General features: G+C 47.4%; 1 protein-coding gene across 2 annotated transcripts in view; it reads left to right on the top strand.

Annotated features, from left to right (window-relative positions):
• LOC111162339 (BCL tumor suppressor 7C) overlaps window positions 1-19,223 on the top strand; it is a 39,215-nt gene that overhangs the window by 836 nt on the left and 19,156 nt on the right. Inside the window, exons 2-6 of one of the 2 annotated variants that reach the window (XM_022526703.1) lie at window positions 77-155; window positions 482-590; window positions 693-854; window positions 2,236-2,321; window positions 2,889-3,084. In XM_022526703.1, the coding sequence (XP_022382411.1) occupies window positions 77-155; window positions 482-590; window positions 693-854; window positions 2,236-2,321; window positions 2,889-3,014 (562 nt within the window). In that variant the 3' untranslated portion in view covers window positions 3,015-3,084. Of the gene's footprint in view, window positions 1-76; window positions 156-481; window positions 591-692; window positions 855-2,235; window positions 2,322-2,888; window positions 3,085-19,223 lie in introns of those variants that run through there. The other variant, XM_022526702.1, reaches the window with a different exon arrangement.

The following is a 19,223-nucleotide window of genomic DNA, read 5'->3' as shown; positions in this document are numbered from 1 at the left end:
GGGGGGGGGGGGGGGGGGGGGGGGGGGGGGGGGCTCTCCTCAGAACTCTGACCCAGTCCCCCCCACCCTCCCACAGGGAGAAGCGCTGGGTGACTGTGGGCGACACTTCCCTTCGTATCTTCAAGTGGGTGCCAGTGGTGGACCCCCAGGAGGAGGTGAGCAGACTCTCCCACACTAGGCCCTTCATCTGTGCAACCTCAGGCAGGCCCCTCCCAACCCTGGCCTCCACCTCCAGTCCCACTCTGAGACCTCAAATGCAGCAGCCAAGACAGATGCTAACAATTACTGGCAACTCCACCCCCTTCTCCCTTTTTCTTGTTTCAGAACCCTGAGTTCAAGACCTAACTCACGGTACCAACCACTGTCACCTGATGCAGGGCCTTTTGCTTCTCTTTGCCTCAGTTTCCTTATTTGTACACTGGAGGGCTTTGCAAGCACTAACTGAAAAGCTGTCACTGACCCTTATCCCTCTAACCCCCAGGAGCGACGGAGGGCAGGTGGTGGGGGAGAGAGATCCCGAGGCCGGGAGCGGCGGGGCAGGGGCGCCAGTCCCCGAGGGGGTGGCCCTCTCATCCTGCTGGATCTCAATGGTATGTTAGGGATCCTGGGATTTCGGGGGTGGTGTGGGCTGGGAGGTTGAGGGAGGGGCTTGGGACCCTCAGGCCCAACCCGCTCGGCTTTTGCTCCCACAGATGAGAACAGTAACCAGAGTTTCCATTCGGAAGGCTCCCTGCAAAAGGGCACTGAACCCAGCCCTGGGGGCACCCCCCAGCCCAGCCGCCCTGTGTCACCTGCTGGACCACCGGAAGGGGTCCCAGAGGATGCTCAGCCCCCACGGCTGGGCCAAGAGAGAGGTAGGACCAGGTGACTCCCGGCAGCCCTCTCCTCTGAGTCTTGTCCTCTGCAAAGTTGAACCCAGCAGCTTACCTGTACCTGTACCTGTTCCCCTCCTATGTTATTCCCTCCCGGAGGCCTTCCCTGACTCCTGCAGAAAGTCACCGCCCTATCTCCTGTGAATGTCTCATTCATCTGGCTTCTCTAGGTCTTTAGATAACTAGTCACTGTCTGAGATTTCCATGTAAGTTTTATTTTTTTTACTACTCCAGTTTCTTTTCCGGCTCCCACCTCATGTCAGCTTTCTGAACCTTGGGCTCATGTTGCTTCTGTTCATTACTAAATCCTCAGAACAGCGTGGAACATATAGAATGTGCTCAATAAATATTTGTTGAGGAGTAAATAACAGTGATATTCCTGAGCGTGATTAGGACGTGAAAATAACAGCTAAGACTTACTGAGCTCTGTGTCCCAGACACCCTTCTAAGCACTGAACATGTTTTATATCCTTACTATAACCCCATGAAGGTTATGATCCCCATAAGTGGGTGAGGAGCTGAAACCCAGAGAAAGAAGTCTCCCCAGCTCACATAGCCAGTGAGCCAGCATCTTGGGGCAGAATTCCTCCTCAGCTCCTCTTTGTTTCAAATAGTCAAAACCCTGCCTGGTCCGAACCACCTCCCAAATGGGTCTACAAGCGCCATCTCTCACCCCTGCCTGGCTCCAGCCTTCTTATGGGTCTCCTTGACACAGATGCCAGACCACCTTTTTCTAAAGCACAAATTTGGCAGGATCGTTTGTGCTTCAAAGACTTCAGTGGCTCCCTATGGCCTTTGATTCCTCCACTTTGCCCTTTGGGCCCAGTGAGTGACCCCTGCTGGTCTCCTTGTTCCTTTCCAACAATACCATGACCTGGGCTTGTGGACTGTGTCTCGATCGCACCTTTACTAAGAGAAAAACAACAGGCATTTATTGAGCCGGTGCTGTGGGCAAGACACCGGATAAAGCTAAGGGCTTTATCCATAACATCTCATTTCATGCTCGCCACAGTCTCCTGTGGGAATTACTTCTCATTATCCCCATTTACAGATGGGGAAACTGAGGCCCAGAGGAATTAAGTCACAGGCTCAAGGTCAGGATTTGAACCCAGGGAGTCCAGCCTCACAATCTGTACTCACTAAACATATGAAACATATGTTCTGTCTGCCTCAGATGTGCCCCATTTGTCTCTCTGATCAAATCCTGCTCACCATGTCGCGATCCCACTTCCATGTCCTTCCTGTGGCTTCTGCCTGGCTTGCAGCCAGGTTCTCAGCGCCCTCCTCGGTATCCCCTGGCCCCGGGTCTGTGCTGTGGTACAGAGCAGCTGCTCAGGGAATGTCTCTTCACTTGATGTTTTAGATCCTGGAGCCGTAACTGCAGGCAGCACCGATGAACCCCCAATGCTGACCAAGGAGGAGCCTGTTCCCGAATTGCTGGAGGCTGAGGTGAGAGAGGCCGGAAGGCTGGACTCCCAGGTCGCTGATGCAGTGGGGGCTCTGGGGCAGCTGAAGGCTGGGGGGCTGTACTCCTGAGGTCCAGGCAGGAAGTGGAGACCTCAGGCATAGCTCAAGTCTCAGAGGCTGGGTTCTGGGGACAGAAAAGGAAAGGGTGTTTTAAGACAAAGTCCTGTGGGCTGGATTGGGGCAGATTTAAGACCATTAAAAGCCTGAAAAGATCATGGTGCTCCTCCAAGTATTTTATTTTATTTTTTTTTTTATTTTAGTCCTAAACTGTCAAATTAGCTTAAGAGAGTCAGTCCCCCACAACTTCTGACTTTTCCCACAAGGACTACCTTAATGCATTTTCCAGAAATAGCAAGTATCACCTTCTTCCCCCAAAACAGTGTTGTTGTTTCTGGTACCCTCCTTCCTCTGCTTCCTGGGGCCCCCAGCCTGGGCGAGACTCCTAGGTCCAGGAGGGGAGTGCAGTGGAGGTGATGGAGAAGGCAGGGGCTAGGAGGCTGCACTCCTGGGTTTGGGTGGAGCTCACGCCTGTCCGCCCTTCCTCTCCAGGCCCCTGAAGCTTACCCCGTCTTTGAGCCAGTGCCACCTGTCCCCGAGGCAGCCCAGGGTGACACAGAGGATTCGGAGGGCGCCCCCCCACTCAAGCGCATCTGCCCAAATGCCCCTGACCCCTGAGAAGCCGGCCTGCCTGTCCTGTCGCCCCAAGGGCCCCTTTGGCTTTTTACAAATAAAGACCCTTTTGTAATTTTGTGTCATGTCATTTCCCCGTCAGGGCTGGGGAGGGTCTCTGGAGACAGCTTTGTCTCATGCTCCATTTCTCAGATGGAGTCACTGAGGCTCTAAGGGCACCTTCCTATAGTCATACCATGAGTCAGACATAGAATGGGAGCTTAAGCCAGGACCCTGCCTCCCCAAACTCCCTCCACCCTGCCCTGTCCCCTTAGCTTTGACCCTTCCTGACCTTCAGCCCTCCTCCTTTGGGAATCCCAGGACCCCTCTTCTTCCTGTTCAGCGCCCCCCCCCCCCCCCCCCGCCGGGCCCAGCAATTACCAAAGCTCTGGGCACCTGTACCATGATTCCTGTTCATACACAGGATCATACACAGGAACACAGAGGCCTGGAGGGACTTTGGGGTCTGATATGACCCAACCTGTTCCTTGCCCTCAAGAAGCTGCAACATTGTACCCCTGCCTCTGCTTAGCCATCCCTCCACTGGAACCCCTCCCCACACTTCTGGCTGAGTCTTACTTGTCCTCTCCTCAATCACCGCCTCCTCCAGGAGGTCTTCCCGGACCCCTGGCTCAATCGGTTTCCCTTCTTTTGGGCTTCCATCACCCGCTGTGCCTCCTCCTCTTTGTCTTGGCATTTATCAGGCTGTTTGGGATGGCTCATTTGTGTGTCTGTCTTGTCCACTAGCTTTTGGGCTCCTGAGGGTTGATCTTGGTCCTCAGCCTTATCTAGCACCACACTGGGCATAGAGCAGTGATAGCAACTGGTGAATGAATGAATAGATGAATATGCTGAGGCTATCCAGGAAGGCTTCTCTGAGGAGGTAGAGTGTGAGATAGGAACCTCGGTGTGGTAGATCTGAAGTTCAAATCCTGGCTCTGTCACTCACTAGGTGTGTGGCTCTCTGCATCCCATTTCCCCTCTCTGAGCCTTAGTTTGTTCATCTGAGCAATGGGGGCAATAACTAGGCCTCATCTGCCCTAGTGGTTTGTGGGAACCTTCAAATAACATGCACTCTGCCTGGCAAAGTGTTAGAGTTAGGTGTTTTAGCCCTCTTTTTATTTGTAACAAAGGTTAAAAGGTTCAGAGGGACCAAACTGGAACTTTAAAAAACTGTTTTAAATGGAGAGCTGTTTTCTGATAGCAGCTGTCATAGTTGTCACAGTGGAGTCAGTGGAGCAGACGAGATGTACAGTGACATGGTATGTTCATTTCTTCTTGCTGCCGCAACAGATGACCACAAACGTACTTAGTCACTTAAAGAAACACAGATTCATGATCTTACCGTTCTGGAGACCAGAGGTGCAAAATTAGTCTCACCGGGCTAAAATCAAGGTATCAGCAGGAAAAGGAAATTTTTCCTGGTTCCTCCAGGAGCCTGTGGGGGAGTGTCTGTTTCCCAGCCTTTTCCAGCTTCTACGCACCACCCGCATTCCTTGACTTGCACCCCTCCCCCATGTTCAGCGCGGCTTCTTCCAGTCTCTGTCTCTTCTTCCATCATCCCGTCTGTCTCTGCCTCTCCTGCCTCCCTCTTCAAAGGAGGCTGCATTGGGCCCATCTGGATGGTGCAGGAGACTTCCCATCTCAGGACCCTTAACTAAATCCCACCTACAAAATCTCGTTTGCATAAAGTAACATTCACTGGTTCTGGGATTAGGTCGTGGGCATCTTCACCCAGCATTTTTTGGGTGTGGCGGTCATCTCCTTATTCCCCTCGGTCATCCCAGGAGTTGACACAAGGGCTCTGTCAACTATAGAGTGCCTCGTATGGCTTAGTAGAACAGCGTCAAAGCCCAGACCACAGGCTCTGGGTTTGAATACCAGCATCTCCATTCATTTGCTTGTGACCTTGAGCCAAGTGACTTAACCTTTCTGGGCCTCAGTTTTCTCATCTGTAAACTGGGGATACTAGTAACATCAGCCTGGTGAGAGTGTTGTAAGGATTAGATGAGGAAGTTCACGGAGAGAGTGTCTTTGGCTTTGACACATATGAGTGCTCAATAAATAGCAGCTATTTTCATGTTACTCATTTTACAGATGAGGATATGAGGGTGTAGGGAGAGAGGCCAGAGACTTGCCTGTTGGTTAGACTGGGGAGGAAAAGTCCATTTCCGAGCACACTTGAAAGGCTGAAGTTCGAGTCACCCCCGTTCCTGTCCCTCCCTTGGTCCCAGACACCAGCAATCTGTCCTCTCTCCCAGGCCTGCCCCCTCCAGCTCCCTGATCCACTCTGTTTTAAACTCTGGTTTAAAATCCACCTCTAGGGGCACCTGGGTGGCTCAGTGGGTTAAAGCCTCTGCCTTTGGCTCAGGTCATGATCCCGGGGTCCTGGGATCGAGCCCCGCATTGGGCTCCCTGCTCATCGGGGAGCCTGCTTCCTCCTCTCTCTCTGTGATCTCTGTCTGTCAAATAAATAAATTTAAAAAAAATAATAATAAAATAAAGTAAAATCCACCTCTTTCATGGCAACGCCCCCCAGTCATCACCTTACCATGCCCTCCCTGCCTCCCCCCTTCCAGTCCCTCCCAATGTCCATGCTCTCTTTTTGGAAATTCATCCATCCCTGGCTCTCAGGCCCTGGCCTCTAGTGCTCCCCTATTCTCTTCGGCTCATGACTCTCTCCTCCTCCTGATCCCTTAAACATCTCTTGTCCGGCCTAGCTCTTCTCTTCATGAACGCTCCCTACCAGGTCCACCTACTCTTGGAATGAACGGCGTCCAGGTCTCTGCATCCAAGTGCTGCGCCCTCCCTCTAGACTCAAAGACCCCTGGGATGCCCAGACCCTTGGTCCCCTCCTCCTCCCAACCTGTTCCTCCCATCACCTGCACCCAAAAATGGCCCCTCAGTCCCCAGATCAGAGCGCCTGGAAGTCAGAGTTCTTTAAGTCTCTATCCTGAGTAACTCTCCCATCTGCCCCTTTCTTTAGGGCCCTCCTGTTTGCTAGGTACCTCCTGGTGGGTTTCCTGCTTCCCTTTTGCCCACCCCCAGTCCCTTCTCCACCTAGCAGCTGGGCAGTCTCAGAAGCCCACTGGTACTGCCCTGGGTGAAAACCCTCCTTCCTGGCAGGATGGAGCTACCCCCTGCCCCTTCCCCACCACCCCTGCACTGTTCCCCTGAGAACTGCTTATAATCATACTGTGCTGTTTCTCACCTGTGGGTCTTTGTTCATGCTGTTTGCTCAGCCAGGAGCGTCCCTCTTATCCTCTCTTCATATGGGGGACACATTCTTTTTTTTTTCCTAACCTTGGCTTCCCCATGACTTCCGTTGTCATGCCCCCTGCCTCCTCCTGTGCCCATTTCACAAAACATCAGGCATTGCCTTGGGATGGTCTGTGTTGGTTTCCGTCTTAGGCATCAGTCTGCCAGCTCAGCAGGGGCAGAATTCCTTTATTTGTAGCAACATGTATTTATTGTGCACTTACTGTTGGCTAGGGACTCTTCTAGGCCCTGGGAAATGGAAAAAACTTGTTGCTTTCTTGGAGTTTACCTTCAATAAATTATATCATCTGTAGGAAGTTATAAGTCCTTTGTTAAGAAAATAGAGTCCATGATATTTTATTATAAAAAGTTTGAAACATGCAGCAAAGTTGTTAGAATTACACAGGTGACACCCCCATACTCCCCACCTAGATTCTGTAACATCTTACTGTATCTGTTTATCACATCTCCTAATCCATCCATCTGTCAATCTAGCTTATTTCTTGACACACTTAAAATAAGTTGCAGACGATAGGGTACTTCCCTCTAAGTACTTCAGCATGCCCATCATTAACTAAGGGTCCAGTATTTACAGATTTGTCTTGTCCCTTGAAATAAAATATCCACATAGTGAAATGCATAGGTATTAATTTTATGATTCCATGAGTTTCAACAAATGCATGCATCTGCATAACGCACGCTCTCACCAAATACATCATTATCCCTTCTGGAAAGTTTCCTGTTGCCCCTTGCGCCACTTGCAACCCCCACCCCAACTCCTCAGAGGCAATCACTGTTCTGGTTTTGTTTTGATTAGGGTAACCTGTTCTAGAACTTCTATGCATGGAATTATAAGGATGTACTTCTGTGCATCTGTTTCACTCAGCATCATGTTTTTGGAACTCATCTGTACTGTTGCTTGGATCAATATTGTGCTCCTTTCTATTGCCAGGTTATAGTCCATGGACTTGGCTTTGACTAGGAATGCTCTGCCAGATGGAGAACAGATAGGTCCAAGTCCTCTCCCTGTTTCTAGCTCCCTGCACAAGGCTGTCGAGCCGGGGGATCAGAGCCCTGGATGAATGTACCCTAGGAAGACAGACAGCTTATTTCCCAGGAACTTTCTAGAATGTAGTCAGTCTATGACTTCAGTCCCCCAGAAATCTGGGGAGACAGAACTATTTCAGGGGCAGGATGTAGGGTGAACAAGCATCTGGGTTTGCCCAGGACTTCCCTGGTTTTAGCATTTCAAGTCCTATTCCTGGGAAACCCTGGGAAAACGGGGATGGGTGGTTGCCCTGCCAGGATCCCAGTACTGCCCCAAGGGCCCCAGGCCCTTTCTCACCCCAGACTACACTTACACTCCCTTCCTTCTAAGGATTGATTTTCTATAAACTCTGAACTGATCAACTTCTCCCCTGCTCTAAAATATCCCATGGCTCCCTGTGGCTTTGCCTGGCAATACCCAAAAGATGTACTGACCTATGGCAGTGGTTCTCAAACGTTGCTGCACAATGGAACCACCTGGGGAATTCTGATGCCTGGCTTCTACCCCAGACATTTTAACTGGTTTAAGGCTGTGACTGGGCATCAGGAGTTTTAGAAAGCTCCACAGGTGATGCTGATCTGCTGCAGAGTTTGGGAACCACTGGCCTATGGGTATGATTTGCTTGCTGGTGTTGCCAACATTTAAAATCAAAAGATTTCATATAAAAATCTAAACTCCTAGCTACCTTTTTTTTTTTTTTTTTTTAAAGATTTGTGTATTTATTTTAGAGAGATAGAGGCAGGGGAGGGCCGGTGGGAAAGGGATACAGAAAACCTCAAGCAGAATCCCCACTAAGCATGGAGCCTGGCGCAGCGTTCAGTCTCACAACCCATGAGACCCTGACCCAAGCCGAAACCACCAAACACTCAACTGACTGAGCCACCCAGGTGGGCCAGCTCGCAGCTCCCTTTGACAAAGCAGAAGGTCTGAGATACTGAGTGCTTCCAAGTATGGTAATCACCAGGGGGCGTGGAGCATTGGCTTCTCTTGGAGACAAAGCATGTGTTTTCTGGTCACCACAATCTCAGCCACTCCCCGGTGCTTACTCTGCTCATCTGTGTCCATGTGCTTGGCCCACAGGCTAAGGTCTCAACTCTGTAGCCTCTTCACTAACTGTTCCATATACTCATCTCACTTCTGCCCTCCAGCCACATGGCCTCAGGGTGCCCTTTCTACACCTGCTTTTGCCCAAGCAGTTCTTCCACCAAACTCCTTATCAAGGCAGACAAGGCCGTGCTCAGAGTGGCCACTGCCATCTCTCTTTCCCCTCTTTCCCAAATTCATCTAACACACAGACTTTCTAATACACCGAGGCTGGGCAGGCTAGTTCTCCTATCAGTTGTGGCACCCTCTGCCTGGGGAACTCTTCCCTTCCTCTCTTCTTTCTTTCTTCCTGGCCAGTGCCTACTTATCTTTCAGGCCTTGGCTTAGATTTTGTCTCTTTCAGGAAGCTTCCCTGACCCTCAAACTAGGTCAGGTCACTGGTTAGTCACTGCACATCCTCTTTTGCTTAACAGCTCACTTCCCTTGCTAGAATAAGGCTACCATGTTCATCTCTGTCCTCCCAGGGTCTAGGTAAATAGTGTCATGCCTGGTAAGTGGTAGATGTTCATCAATGACAAATGAACATAAGAAGGAAAGGAAACACATCTCCCTTTCTCCGCTGGCAAAATTCTACTCTTGTGGTTACATTTCTACTATAGTAGTCAACTCTGTGCTCCTGGACACCCAGACCTCACTAAGCTCAGGTCTAGCTCACAGTGAGTCCAGTGGGTCCCCAAACCCATTCTGTGGTTGTTTCCTCCGTGTCAGAATGCATAATTGGAATAGGCATACTCAGAAATGGGCAGAATCCCCACAGCAGTTGCCTGAGTTGCCGCACCTCTGTGAAGGCAGGTCTGTGTCTGATTGGCCACCCAGGGCCCCATCCAGGGCAACCACAAGGGTAGATAGAGCACAGTAACTCACTTTCCATTCCCTGACTTCTGTCTACTGATTTTCATTTGGCAATGGCTTTTCTCCCAGTCCCCTCCTTTGTTCCTCCAATCACCTCTGAGAGGCAGCTGGTGGTGTAGCTAATGGTCAGGATAGGGTAGGAATGGAGGTTTTCATATTCAGCTGATTTGCATTAACTTGTGTAATCTTGGGCAAGGTACTCCCCAGCCTGGACTTCAGTTGCCTCATCTGAAGGATGGGGCCAATAATCTTTGCCTCATCTTTGGGGTCAAACATCTTTGAACATGTCAGGAACAGTGGGAACCAAGTGCAGAGCACCTGAGCAGCTGTGTGTAAACCCAATTTTTGTGAAAGTAATAGTTATCTCCAACCTTTAATTTTTAGAATTACGAGTAGGATTACGGGCACTCTAGGAAATTAGGAATTGCGATACCAAAGAAAAGCAAAAGTTCGTGGTAGTCTGTAATAACCCCCGTTGAGGATTTAATATATTTATTTTTAAGTCACAGTAAGGGAGGCCAAGAGAGGCGGTTGGAGTAAATGAGAACAGCCTCAAATGGGGCGCCTGGACTCTGGCTCAGCTGCTGTGTGACTTCAGTGGCCTCGTCTGTAGAATGGGATGCCCTGGCCCTCTCCCCTCACAGCCTTTTGTGAAGCTCGGAGGAAACAAAGGAGAGACGCGTGTCTCCGCAACGGCCGAGCGCGGGCGAGCGCGCCACGGCGTCGCAGGGGTTAAGGGCACCGAGCGGCGCGCTTCCGTCCTAGAGCGGCCGCAGGCGGACTTCCGGAGCTCGGGGATACCGGCACGCGCGGCGCAGCTTCGGGAAGGGCAGTGGTCCGGAGCTCGGGGATACCGGCACGCGCGGCGCAGCTTCGGGAAGGGCAGTGGGCGGCTGTGCGGCGAGGCTGGCGGCTCGCGGTTTCTCTGTAGGCCGCCGGTGCCTGGGTGGAGGAGCGTGCCTCTGAGGCTCAGCGCAAGCTGCGGTGGCATCCTGGGGTCATCTAGGCTGGGTCCGATGCCGAAGTGTCCCTAAACCCCTCAGCCCGCGAGTTTCGGACTAGCGATGTTCGAGCGTGGGCGGCGTTTGAGCCCCTCTGGGCCTCGGTTTCCCCCTGCTGGATCCCGGGACTGGCCGAGGACGGTTGGGTTCTTCCAGTTACTTGCACCCTGGTATCCGCTGTCTCCCCATTGCACAGTCAAGGAAACCGAGACCCCAGAGCTCTAAGTTACTTTGGCCCTTGATTTCGAGCGCTGCTGCTGCTTCCTCCGCTACCCCAGGGGGGAGTCTAAGGACAGCTCTGTGTGTCTGAAGCCGTACCTGAGTATCTGCTGTCATACTTATTACAACCTCTCGAGGCAGGTGCTGTTATCCACATTTACAAGAAAAGTGAGGCTCAGAGCGATTTTCTGCAGAGTCATGATGCAGGTCAGTGGCTGAGTAGCGAGACCTATAAACTCGGGTTAGTCTCACTTGATTGGCAGGTGTGTGGGGAAATAGTAGCTACTACTGAGTGCCTAGGACTGAATCCTTTCACAAAGGACAAAAGCTGAAAGAGGATGGGGTTGGGAGGGAGTGTCACAGACCTTGTTACGTTAAATAATAGTGATCTTGGGTCAAGTGTCTTTGCATCCCTTTACATCACTTTCCTCAAGGTGAAAAAATCTGATTTAACACCTCTCTCTAGTAACAGCCTTAGTAAGATAAGGCTCACATCATACAATTCGCTCTTTTATTATATTGTGTTATTTAATTTTAACTACAAACCCTTGTGTCGATGGCTGACTTTCAATCAGTCACAGCAAGGGAGCGGCTCTGCTACTAGGAAACCCCTACCTCACCCATGTAAAATGTACAGTTCAGTGTTTCTTAGTATATTCATCGAGTTGTACAGCTATCACCACAGTCAACTCTAGAACATTTTTATAACCCCCCCCCTTCCTGTTGCGAGCCCTGAACTATCACTAATCTACTTTCTGTCTCTATAGATTTGCCTATTATGGACATTTCCTAGAAGGCTGTATAAGGCCTTTTGTGACTGAGATAATCTTTTTTAAACAAAGCCCCAGCCTTAGCTCAGAGCTTTGGCCTGTAACCATACCCAGCTAGAACTGAATAGCATTGCTTTGATTTTGTTGGATTTATTTTTACCACTCCAGGATGAATGATAGGTATTTCCTGTTTGTGATAGTGATACGAAATTTCCTTTTTGAATAAATTTGTTTCCATAAAAAAGTGAGTTGACATTTTTAAAGAACAAGATTAAATAAACAATAGTAGAGGTTGTATACAGGTATCTCCAAAAGTTGGGAAGATAGGACGTGAATGAAGTTTGGAAAACATTAGATTGTCTTGATTTGAGGTTCCAGGACATGGCTTGAAAACTACCCTACTATTCCATTTCACTCTCCTCCCAACTGCTGTAAGGAGGCATATCATTTTACTGATGAAGAAGCAGGTGCAGAAAAGTTAAGTGTGATAACCTGTCCAAGTCACACAGTTAGTGACAGAACCTAGACTTAACCTAAGGTCTGTCTTAATTCCGAAGACCACCTCCTTACCAAATCTGGACCTCAAACTGGCGGTGAGGAATGGATGAGCAGGCTTGAAGGAGGGAGGACTCTAGCCAAAATACCAGGACATGTGGGGACCAGGCTGGTCACCTTGTTTTTGGTATCGCAACAAATATTCACATATTTCTATAAAATAACTTAATTTGTGACTTTAAACAGAAATCCCATCTCAGTCACAGTTGGGGCTTTCTTCTCTTAAGGGCACACCAGAATCCAGGAGGTGTGTTACCTAGATAAGGAGTGTGTGTGTGTGTGTGTGTGTGTCCCCTTGAGCACATGTGTATGTTGGTGCTGGGGAGACTCTAATCTTTGGTCCATCTTGACTGCTGTTGGTAATTGCTGTCCAAGCCCACAGTACTCCCTTCAAGTTCATGGCTTCTGCCCTATATCATGTGTGAGGCACCAGAATTTGGGCCAGCCGAGACTCCTTGTATGTAGGATCCCATGTTTCCTGGAAGATCAGGCAGCCACCTGTTCTCAAGGCTGGCTCCTTTCTGGAGCATGGCCATAGGGCATGCAGTAGGACTCTTTCTTTCCTCTTCCAGGCCAGAGACTTTCACCAAGATCCTCTTCCTCCCCTCTCAAACCCTTCTTATTCCACTTCATATTTTTTCACCCTGGGTTTCAATAGCACATGAAACTCACAGCCCATTTCCAATTAAACTAGTTTCCTTTTCCTCAAGGGCAGAGAGAGTTCAATTTTTAAACCTTAACTTAAGCAAAAAGTAGCAAGTAGAAGACAAAACAACCAAATCCTGCCACATTGTTGTCAACACCTTTGGTTTTGTTTGTTTGTTTGTTTTGTTTTAAGATTTTATTTATTTATTTGAGAGAGAGAACAAGTAAGAGAGAACATGAGAGGGGAGAAGGTCAGAGGGAGAAGCACAGTTCCCACAGAGCTGGGAGCCTGATGCGGGACTTGATCCTGAGACTCCGGGATCGTGACCTGAGCCGGAGACAGTTGCCCAAGCAACTGAGCCACCCAGGCGCCCCTGTCAACACCTTTGTAACTCAGTCCTCTCATCTCATAGCTGTGCAATTCAACATGGACCCAAGCTTGTTAACTACACCTGTCCTCCTTCTAAGGCAATCAGAGGTCCATCTGTTGTTACTCAGCTTGAGTGAGTCTCAACCCTAACTCCAGACAACTTAGATTTAAGAGTAATTTTTGACCATTATAAACAAAATAACTAACTTTGCGCCAGGTAATATTCTAAGAGCTCTACATGCATAATGTCCCCAAAATCTTTTCAACAACTCCGTGAGGTAAGTACTGTTATTGTGTCCATTTTACAGATGGGGAAACTGAGGCATGGAGAAGTGAAGTCTTTTGTCCAAGGCACCATGGTTAATAAATAGTAAAGGCAGATTTCAGTCCACATAGTCTGACTTCAGAGTGTGGGCTCTCAAACACAGAGCACATATTCTGAAATCAGACTATTTCCTCTATCATTTACAGCAATAGCTTAGTATTCCGTATATATTGGAAAGTAGTTTGTAGTAACTTGGGAAGCAGAACTGGGGAGGACTCTCCTCCCCAAAGAGGGAGTCTGAGCACTCTGAGACCTGGATCTCTCACTCAGGACGCCTTTCTCCCTCCCCAGCTCCTGCTGCTCTGGGCATGACTTATAACTAAAGTTGCTCTCCCTGTCCCCAAACTGCCAACCCCAGCTACTGTTATGTGTCCACGTTGGGCCAGGTAGATGCATAATTTCTCTCTTCTTTGCTACAGCCCAGCAAGGAATTAATCCCCATTTTACAGACAAGCAAACAGGTTTAGGAAGGCCAAGTGACTTGCCCAGGATCACACAGCTAGTGGATGGAGCACCAGGATTGGAACCTGGATGCCCATTTCTGAGTCTCCTGCTCTGTTAATGCTTTAGCGATCTTTCAGAGTTGAGAGCCACATAAGTGGATTCCTGGGGGGGGGGGCAGTGTCTATCTGTGGCACCCGAGAGAACCTCTCACCCTCTCTGGCTCTATTTCCTTATTTGCAGAATCTCTTTTTACCTTCCTCATGTTTCTCAACTTCCTAATGAAAGTTGGGAGAAGTTTTTTGTTTTGTTTTTTAAGGATTTTGTTTATTTAGAGAGAGAACATGCACATGCAAGTGGTGGGAAGGGGAGGGACAAACAGACTCAGCACGAGTGCTCAGTGGAGCCTAACACAGGGCTTGATCTCCTGACCCTGAGATTATGACCTGAGCTGAAATCAAGAGTCAGTTGCCCAACCAACTAAGCCATGCAGGTGCTCCTGTTTTATTTTCAATTTCAAAATTAGACTCAGAGACTACTGTAAAGAGGGTGTTCCCATAAAGGAGTTTCTTTTGGGGGGGGTCATACTGTCTGCTCTAAGGAGAACTTTTCTGCCTAGGGTTCTAGAACAGCAATGAGACTGGGGAGTTGGAGTTCAGGGAAAAGATGGGGACACTTGAGCCTCTGTGGGGAATAGGGACATGATGACAACACTGCTTCTGTTTACTGGGTCTTAATAATGTGCCAGGCCATGGCCCAAGTCCTGTGTGTGTGTGTGTGTGTGTGTGTGTGTGTGTGCATACTAGATGTATGTGCATACATACGCTAGAGGTCATGTTTTTATCTACCACTCTACTCTAGATTTTTAGATGGAGTTTTGTTGAGATCACTTCACCCTACCTCCTAATTTAGAGGCAAAGAATCATGTCTGCTTACTCCTTCAGGGGTCATGGCAGTTCTCTTCTCTGCTAGTCCCCATGGCAGGCTCTTCGAAAAGATAGAAAAGACCAATTTCTGGTGTTAGCGATCGGGATCACTAGGTGGTATGACTATAATGTTACTTACCTGTATTTCTTAACTTTCTACAATGCAGATACACTGCCTTCATGATAAAGATCTGTTCCCTTCCCTCACAGAATGCCTCTCCTCATTACAGTACTCTTTCTCCAATTTAAATGATGACATGCCTCACAACCCCCATAGTGGGAGAAGTTCCAGTTAAAGAAGACCTTGTATTAGAGGGGTGTCCCCTTAATTCCAGTGGCAGCCACATCTGCCGCTCCTTCTGAGTAAAGGAACCAAATGTCATGACCCCACTTCTCTCTCAAATCCCTGATAGGCCTAGGGTTTGGCATCTGAACCCAACTTTCCACAGCAGGGAATCTCAACAGGGTGGGCCTGGGCCTGAGCGTTAGGAAGGTTATGAGCGCAGACTTGGTTATTATAACTTCAGAGGATGCAGTGAGCCAGACCCAGGGAGGCTGATTGATTGTCTTGTAACTCACTAGTCAGCCCACCCAGCAATGCCCAGAATGACAGTGGATTCCCGTGGGTGGCCTGGCGACCTGGTGAGGTGTCTAGATCTGGAAGTGCTGTTCAAGTGGATCGTGCCTACCCAGATGATCAGCTAATGTCTTGGAAAGTTTGAAAACCAGTCGCAGGAAAAGTAGAACTCCTTATCATATTAAAGTTAATGAAACTCCATATCAGGAGTCGGGGGGAGGAAGGGTGTCACTGTTCTGGGAATGGATGTGTCACTTCTAAGGGAGCGAGGATGATCTAGGGACCCCATGACTTCCCTGGATCTCCTGGGGCTTGACCAATATCCCAGGCGTCTATAAGACTCTACCATGAGCACTGAGCAGCTAGATGGGATGCATCAATGTATGAAAAATCCCCCCTTTTTTTTTAACTGAAAAACAATGGATAGGCAGTAAGTCACACTTTAAATAGTGTAGAACTACTTCCACTGTTAGCGGGTAGTCTACATACCCTTCTTTATTTTCTTGAAATATTTTAGGATTCATTCTCTCCATAGTTTATCTTCGGAAAGGTAACATGCTCTCTAACATGCTCTCTAAGAGTCTATGAGATGTTTGCTGTCTTTTTAATTTTACAGCTTCAAGTCCCAAGTCATGACAAAGAATGACTTGAGATTTGTGTATACTGGATCTGAAATTCTCACAGTTGCCTAAAAGTTGAACAGAAAGAAGTAAACCTACATATTTAAGAATTTTGTGTAAGTAGACTTTGTGATCGGGAAAGTACACCTGAACAATGCCTAGCTAAATATTGTGTTCAATTTATAATTATAGTTACAAATCCAATTAAAATAGTTAAAGTTATAGACCCAGGAAAAGCAATAGGCTCAGAGTCACACAGAAAGTGCAAAGCTAGAACTACAACTTTGGTCCCTTAGCTTCAAGCTCAATACTTTCTCCACTTGTTCTCTCTCTATGACTGCTGCCTCGCAAAGCTATGGCCAGGAGAAAACTATAGATTAATTTAAAAGTGATGCTGAGAAGGCAAGGAAGGTGAAGCAGAAGTCATAGCAGGAAGGCAAAAAATTTTTAAAGATTTATTTATTTATTAGAGAGAAAGCATGAGCAGGAGGGGCAGAGGGAGAGAGGGAGAGAAGCAGACTCCATGCTGAGTGCAGAGCCCAACATGGGGCTTAATCTCAGGATCCCGAGATCAGGACCTGAGCCGAAACCAAGAGTCAGATGCTCAACCTACTGAGCCATCAGGTGCCCCAGGAAGGCAAATTTTTAAAATCTTTTTTTGTTGTGGTATTAGTATTTTATTGTTGTAACAAATTACTACAAATGTAATGCCTTAAAACCACACATTTATTACCTTACAATTCTGTAGGTCAGAAGTCTGATATGGGTCTCACTGGGCTAAAATCAAGATGTGGGCAAGGCTATGTTCCTTCTGAGAACATAGGTGAGAATCCACTCCCTTGTCTATTCCAGTTTCCAGAAGCCACCCACAGTCCTTGGCTCATGGTCCCCTGCCCCCATCTTCAGAGCAGCAGTGTCACTTCTCCGTGACCCTTCTTCCACTGTCACATCTCCCTCTGTCCATAGCCAGAAAAGGTTTTCTGATTTTAAGGACCCTTGTGATTACACTGGGCCACCCGGATAATCCAGGATAATCTCCCCATCTTAGGGTCTTTAACTTAATCACATCTGCAGAGTCCCTTCTGCCATGTTAAGTAACACACTCACCAGCTCTGAGCTTTGGGGCATGGGCATTTTAGGAATTAGAGCAAGGCGATTTTTCTGCTTATCACAGTTATGAAATATCATCCAGATGCATAAACATTCATAGGGAAATAGACATTTTAATGTAATATTAAAATACCCCAGCCACCATTGTCCAAACCAAGAAGTAAACATTGTCAGAATCACCACAAACCCCCCCACTTAATCATGTTTTCTGTTTGCATTTGCCTGAAATTCTTTTTGTCCATCTATTTATTTGCAGTATTTTTTTTCACTTTGGTTTTATGTGTCTTTCTTATAAATTGCTCATAGCAGATTAAAAGAATTTTTTGAATTTTTTTCTGCTTATAGCAGACCTTAAAAGTAACTTAGTCTGACAAGTTTTGTCATAATGTTAATTCAGTGTGTTCCTGTTTATTGCATTAATCTGTATACTTTTTCCTTTCTACTTTATTTTACATTTACTATTTATTTTTTCATTAATGTTTTCCTGTTTGCTTTTTTTTTTAAGATTTTATTTATTTATTTGAGTGAGAGAGAGCATGAGAGAGGAGAAGGTCAGAGGGAGAAGCAGACTCCCCATGGAGCAGGGAGCCTGATGTGGGACTCGATCCCAGGACTCTGGGATCATAACCTGAGCTGAAGGCAGTTGCTTGACCAACTGAACCACCCAGGTGCCCTCCTGTTTGCTTTAAAAAAAAAAACAAAAAAAAAAAAACTTCTGTGGGTTTGGTCAAGTTTCTATTTATTACCTTTACCCCTCTTTGTAAACCTGCCAGTATTTATCTTCTTTTTCCTAGAGATCACAATTGTTCTTAAATTGTTGTATCAGTGCATGGTCCGAATCCTACTCCTTCACCAAGTAATTTATTTGCCCACTCTTTCACAAACCCCCCAAAAGGTGATCACCCTAGAATGCTTTGACCTTCCTCACTCTCCTAGAGTTTTGCTAAGATAGCTTACAATTTGGTGTTCAGTTACTCAGTTTTTCATTAGTTAATCACTTATGCAAAAAATCCTTATTTAACACTTAAAGCACAAATTCCCAGTCTACTGCTAACATGTAAGCTGAGCTATCTGTATCTGTATCTATATCTATCTATGTGTCTTTGTATTGCTAACCTCTGCTACCTCACCCCTTCATCTGTCATTATCTTGAGCTCTCCATCACTAACTGAGAGGATTTCTTGAGCACTTTCCTCAGAAAGGTCATGCACTGTGATATGTGCACTGAATCTTGTGTGCCAGATGTCTTCTGGTTGGGAAGTGACATGATTGCCACTTTTGATTCTTAGGTTATGTTCTTTTCTCCTGGAGTCTGTATTCTACTGTCTTCTAGCTTATAGTATTGGAGATGGGTGTCTAAATTAGCTTGTTTCTCATTCCTTTATAAATAACCTAGTCCAGAAGCTTGTAAGTTCTTTTTTCCCAAAGATTTTATTTATCTATTTGACAGACAGAGATCACAAGTAGGCAGAGAGGCAGGCAGAGAGAGAGGAGGAAGCAGGCTCCCTGCTGAGCAGAGAGCCTGATGTGGGGCTCGATCCCAGGACCCCAAGACCATGACCTGAGCCAAAGGCAGAGGCTTTAACCCACTGAGCCACCCAGGTGCCCAGAAGCTTGTAAGTTTTGTTTTGTTTTGTTTCTATTTCTGAAGTTCGGAATTTCATCAGGCTATGTCTAGATACTTACCTTTATTCATGTGAGTCCATTTAATCTCCAGGCTCAAGTCTCCCTTTCCATCTGTTACTTTTCTCTTCTTTTGGGACCTCTATTATTTGCATTAGGTCTTTTGGATTTGTCCTTAAAATTTATATGTAATGGTATGATTTCCTTTCCTTTATATGTCTGATGTGTTGTAAGATTTCTTCCAGCATCTTTGTGTCTCTCGTTAGTGTCTGTGCCAATCACCAAGCATATCTATTCTAATTATAAATTCAGGCATTAAGGAAATAACCACAGTATGGGCCAGCCCATGAGCCACCTGGGTCCCCTGAGTTGGCCTGGAGTCAACAGACTCCATCTATCACCTGATTGCTATTAGCCACTACTTTGAATGGTGGACCACAGTGGAATAGGTCCCCAGGAATAAGTACATTTAGAGCTAATGTCAAATAATCCCAGAAAGATCTGGGTATGTCCTTTTTTCCAGTGCACAGATACCCTACTAAATAGATGAAGGTCTCTCTGAGGAAGGCTAGGAGGAAGATTTATGAGTACTTGCAGCAATGATGCAGGTTCCTTTAGGAGACTTGGCATCACCTTCAGTCAAGGGGCTCTGGGTCTGTGATTGACTTGTGTCTGGAAACTGGTACGAGGCTGTGGCTCTCCACTTCATATTGTGGCTACCAGACCTAGGATTTCTCTTATTATATAGATAGATCAAGCAGAAAAGAAACA

This window comes from Enhydra lutris, unplaced genomic scaffold, assembly GCF_002288905.1.
Source record: "Enhydra lutris kenyoni isolate GAN:26980312 unplaced genomic scaffold, ASM228890v2 scaffoldscaffold90, whole genome shotgun sequence".
Taxonomy (NCBI): Eukaryota; Metazoa; Chordata; class Mammalia; order Carnivora; family Mustelidae; genus Enhydra; species Enhydra lutris.
This window is presented reverse-complemented; position numbering and strand designations above follow the sequence as displayed.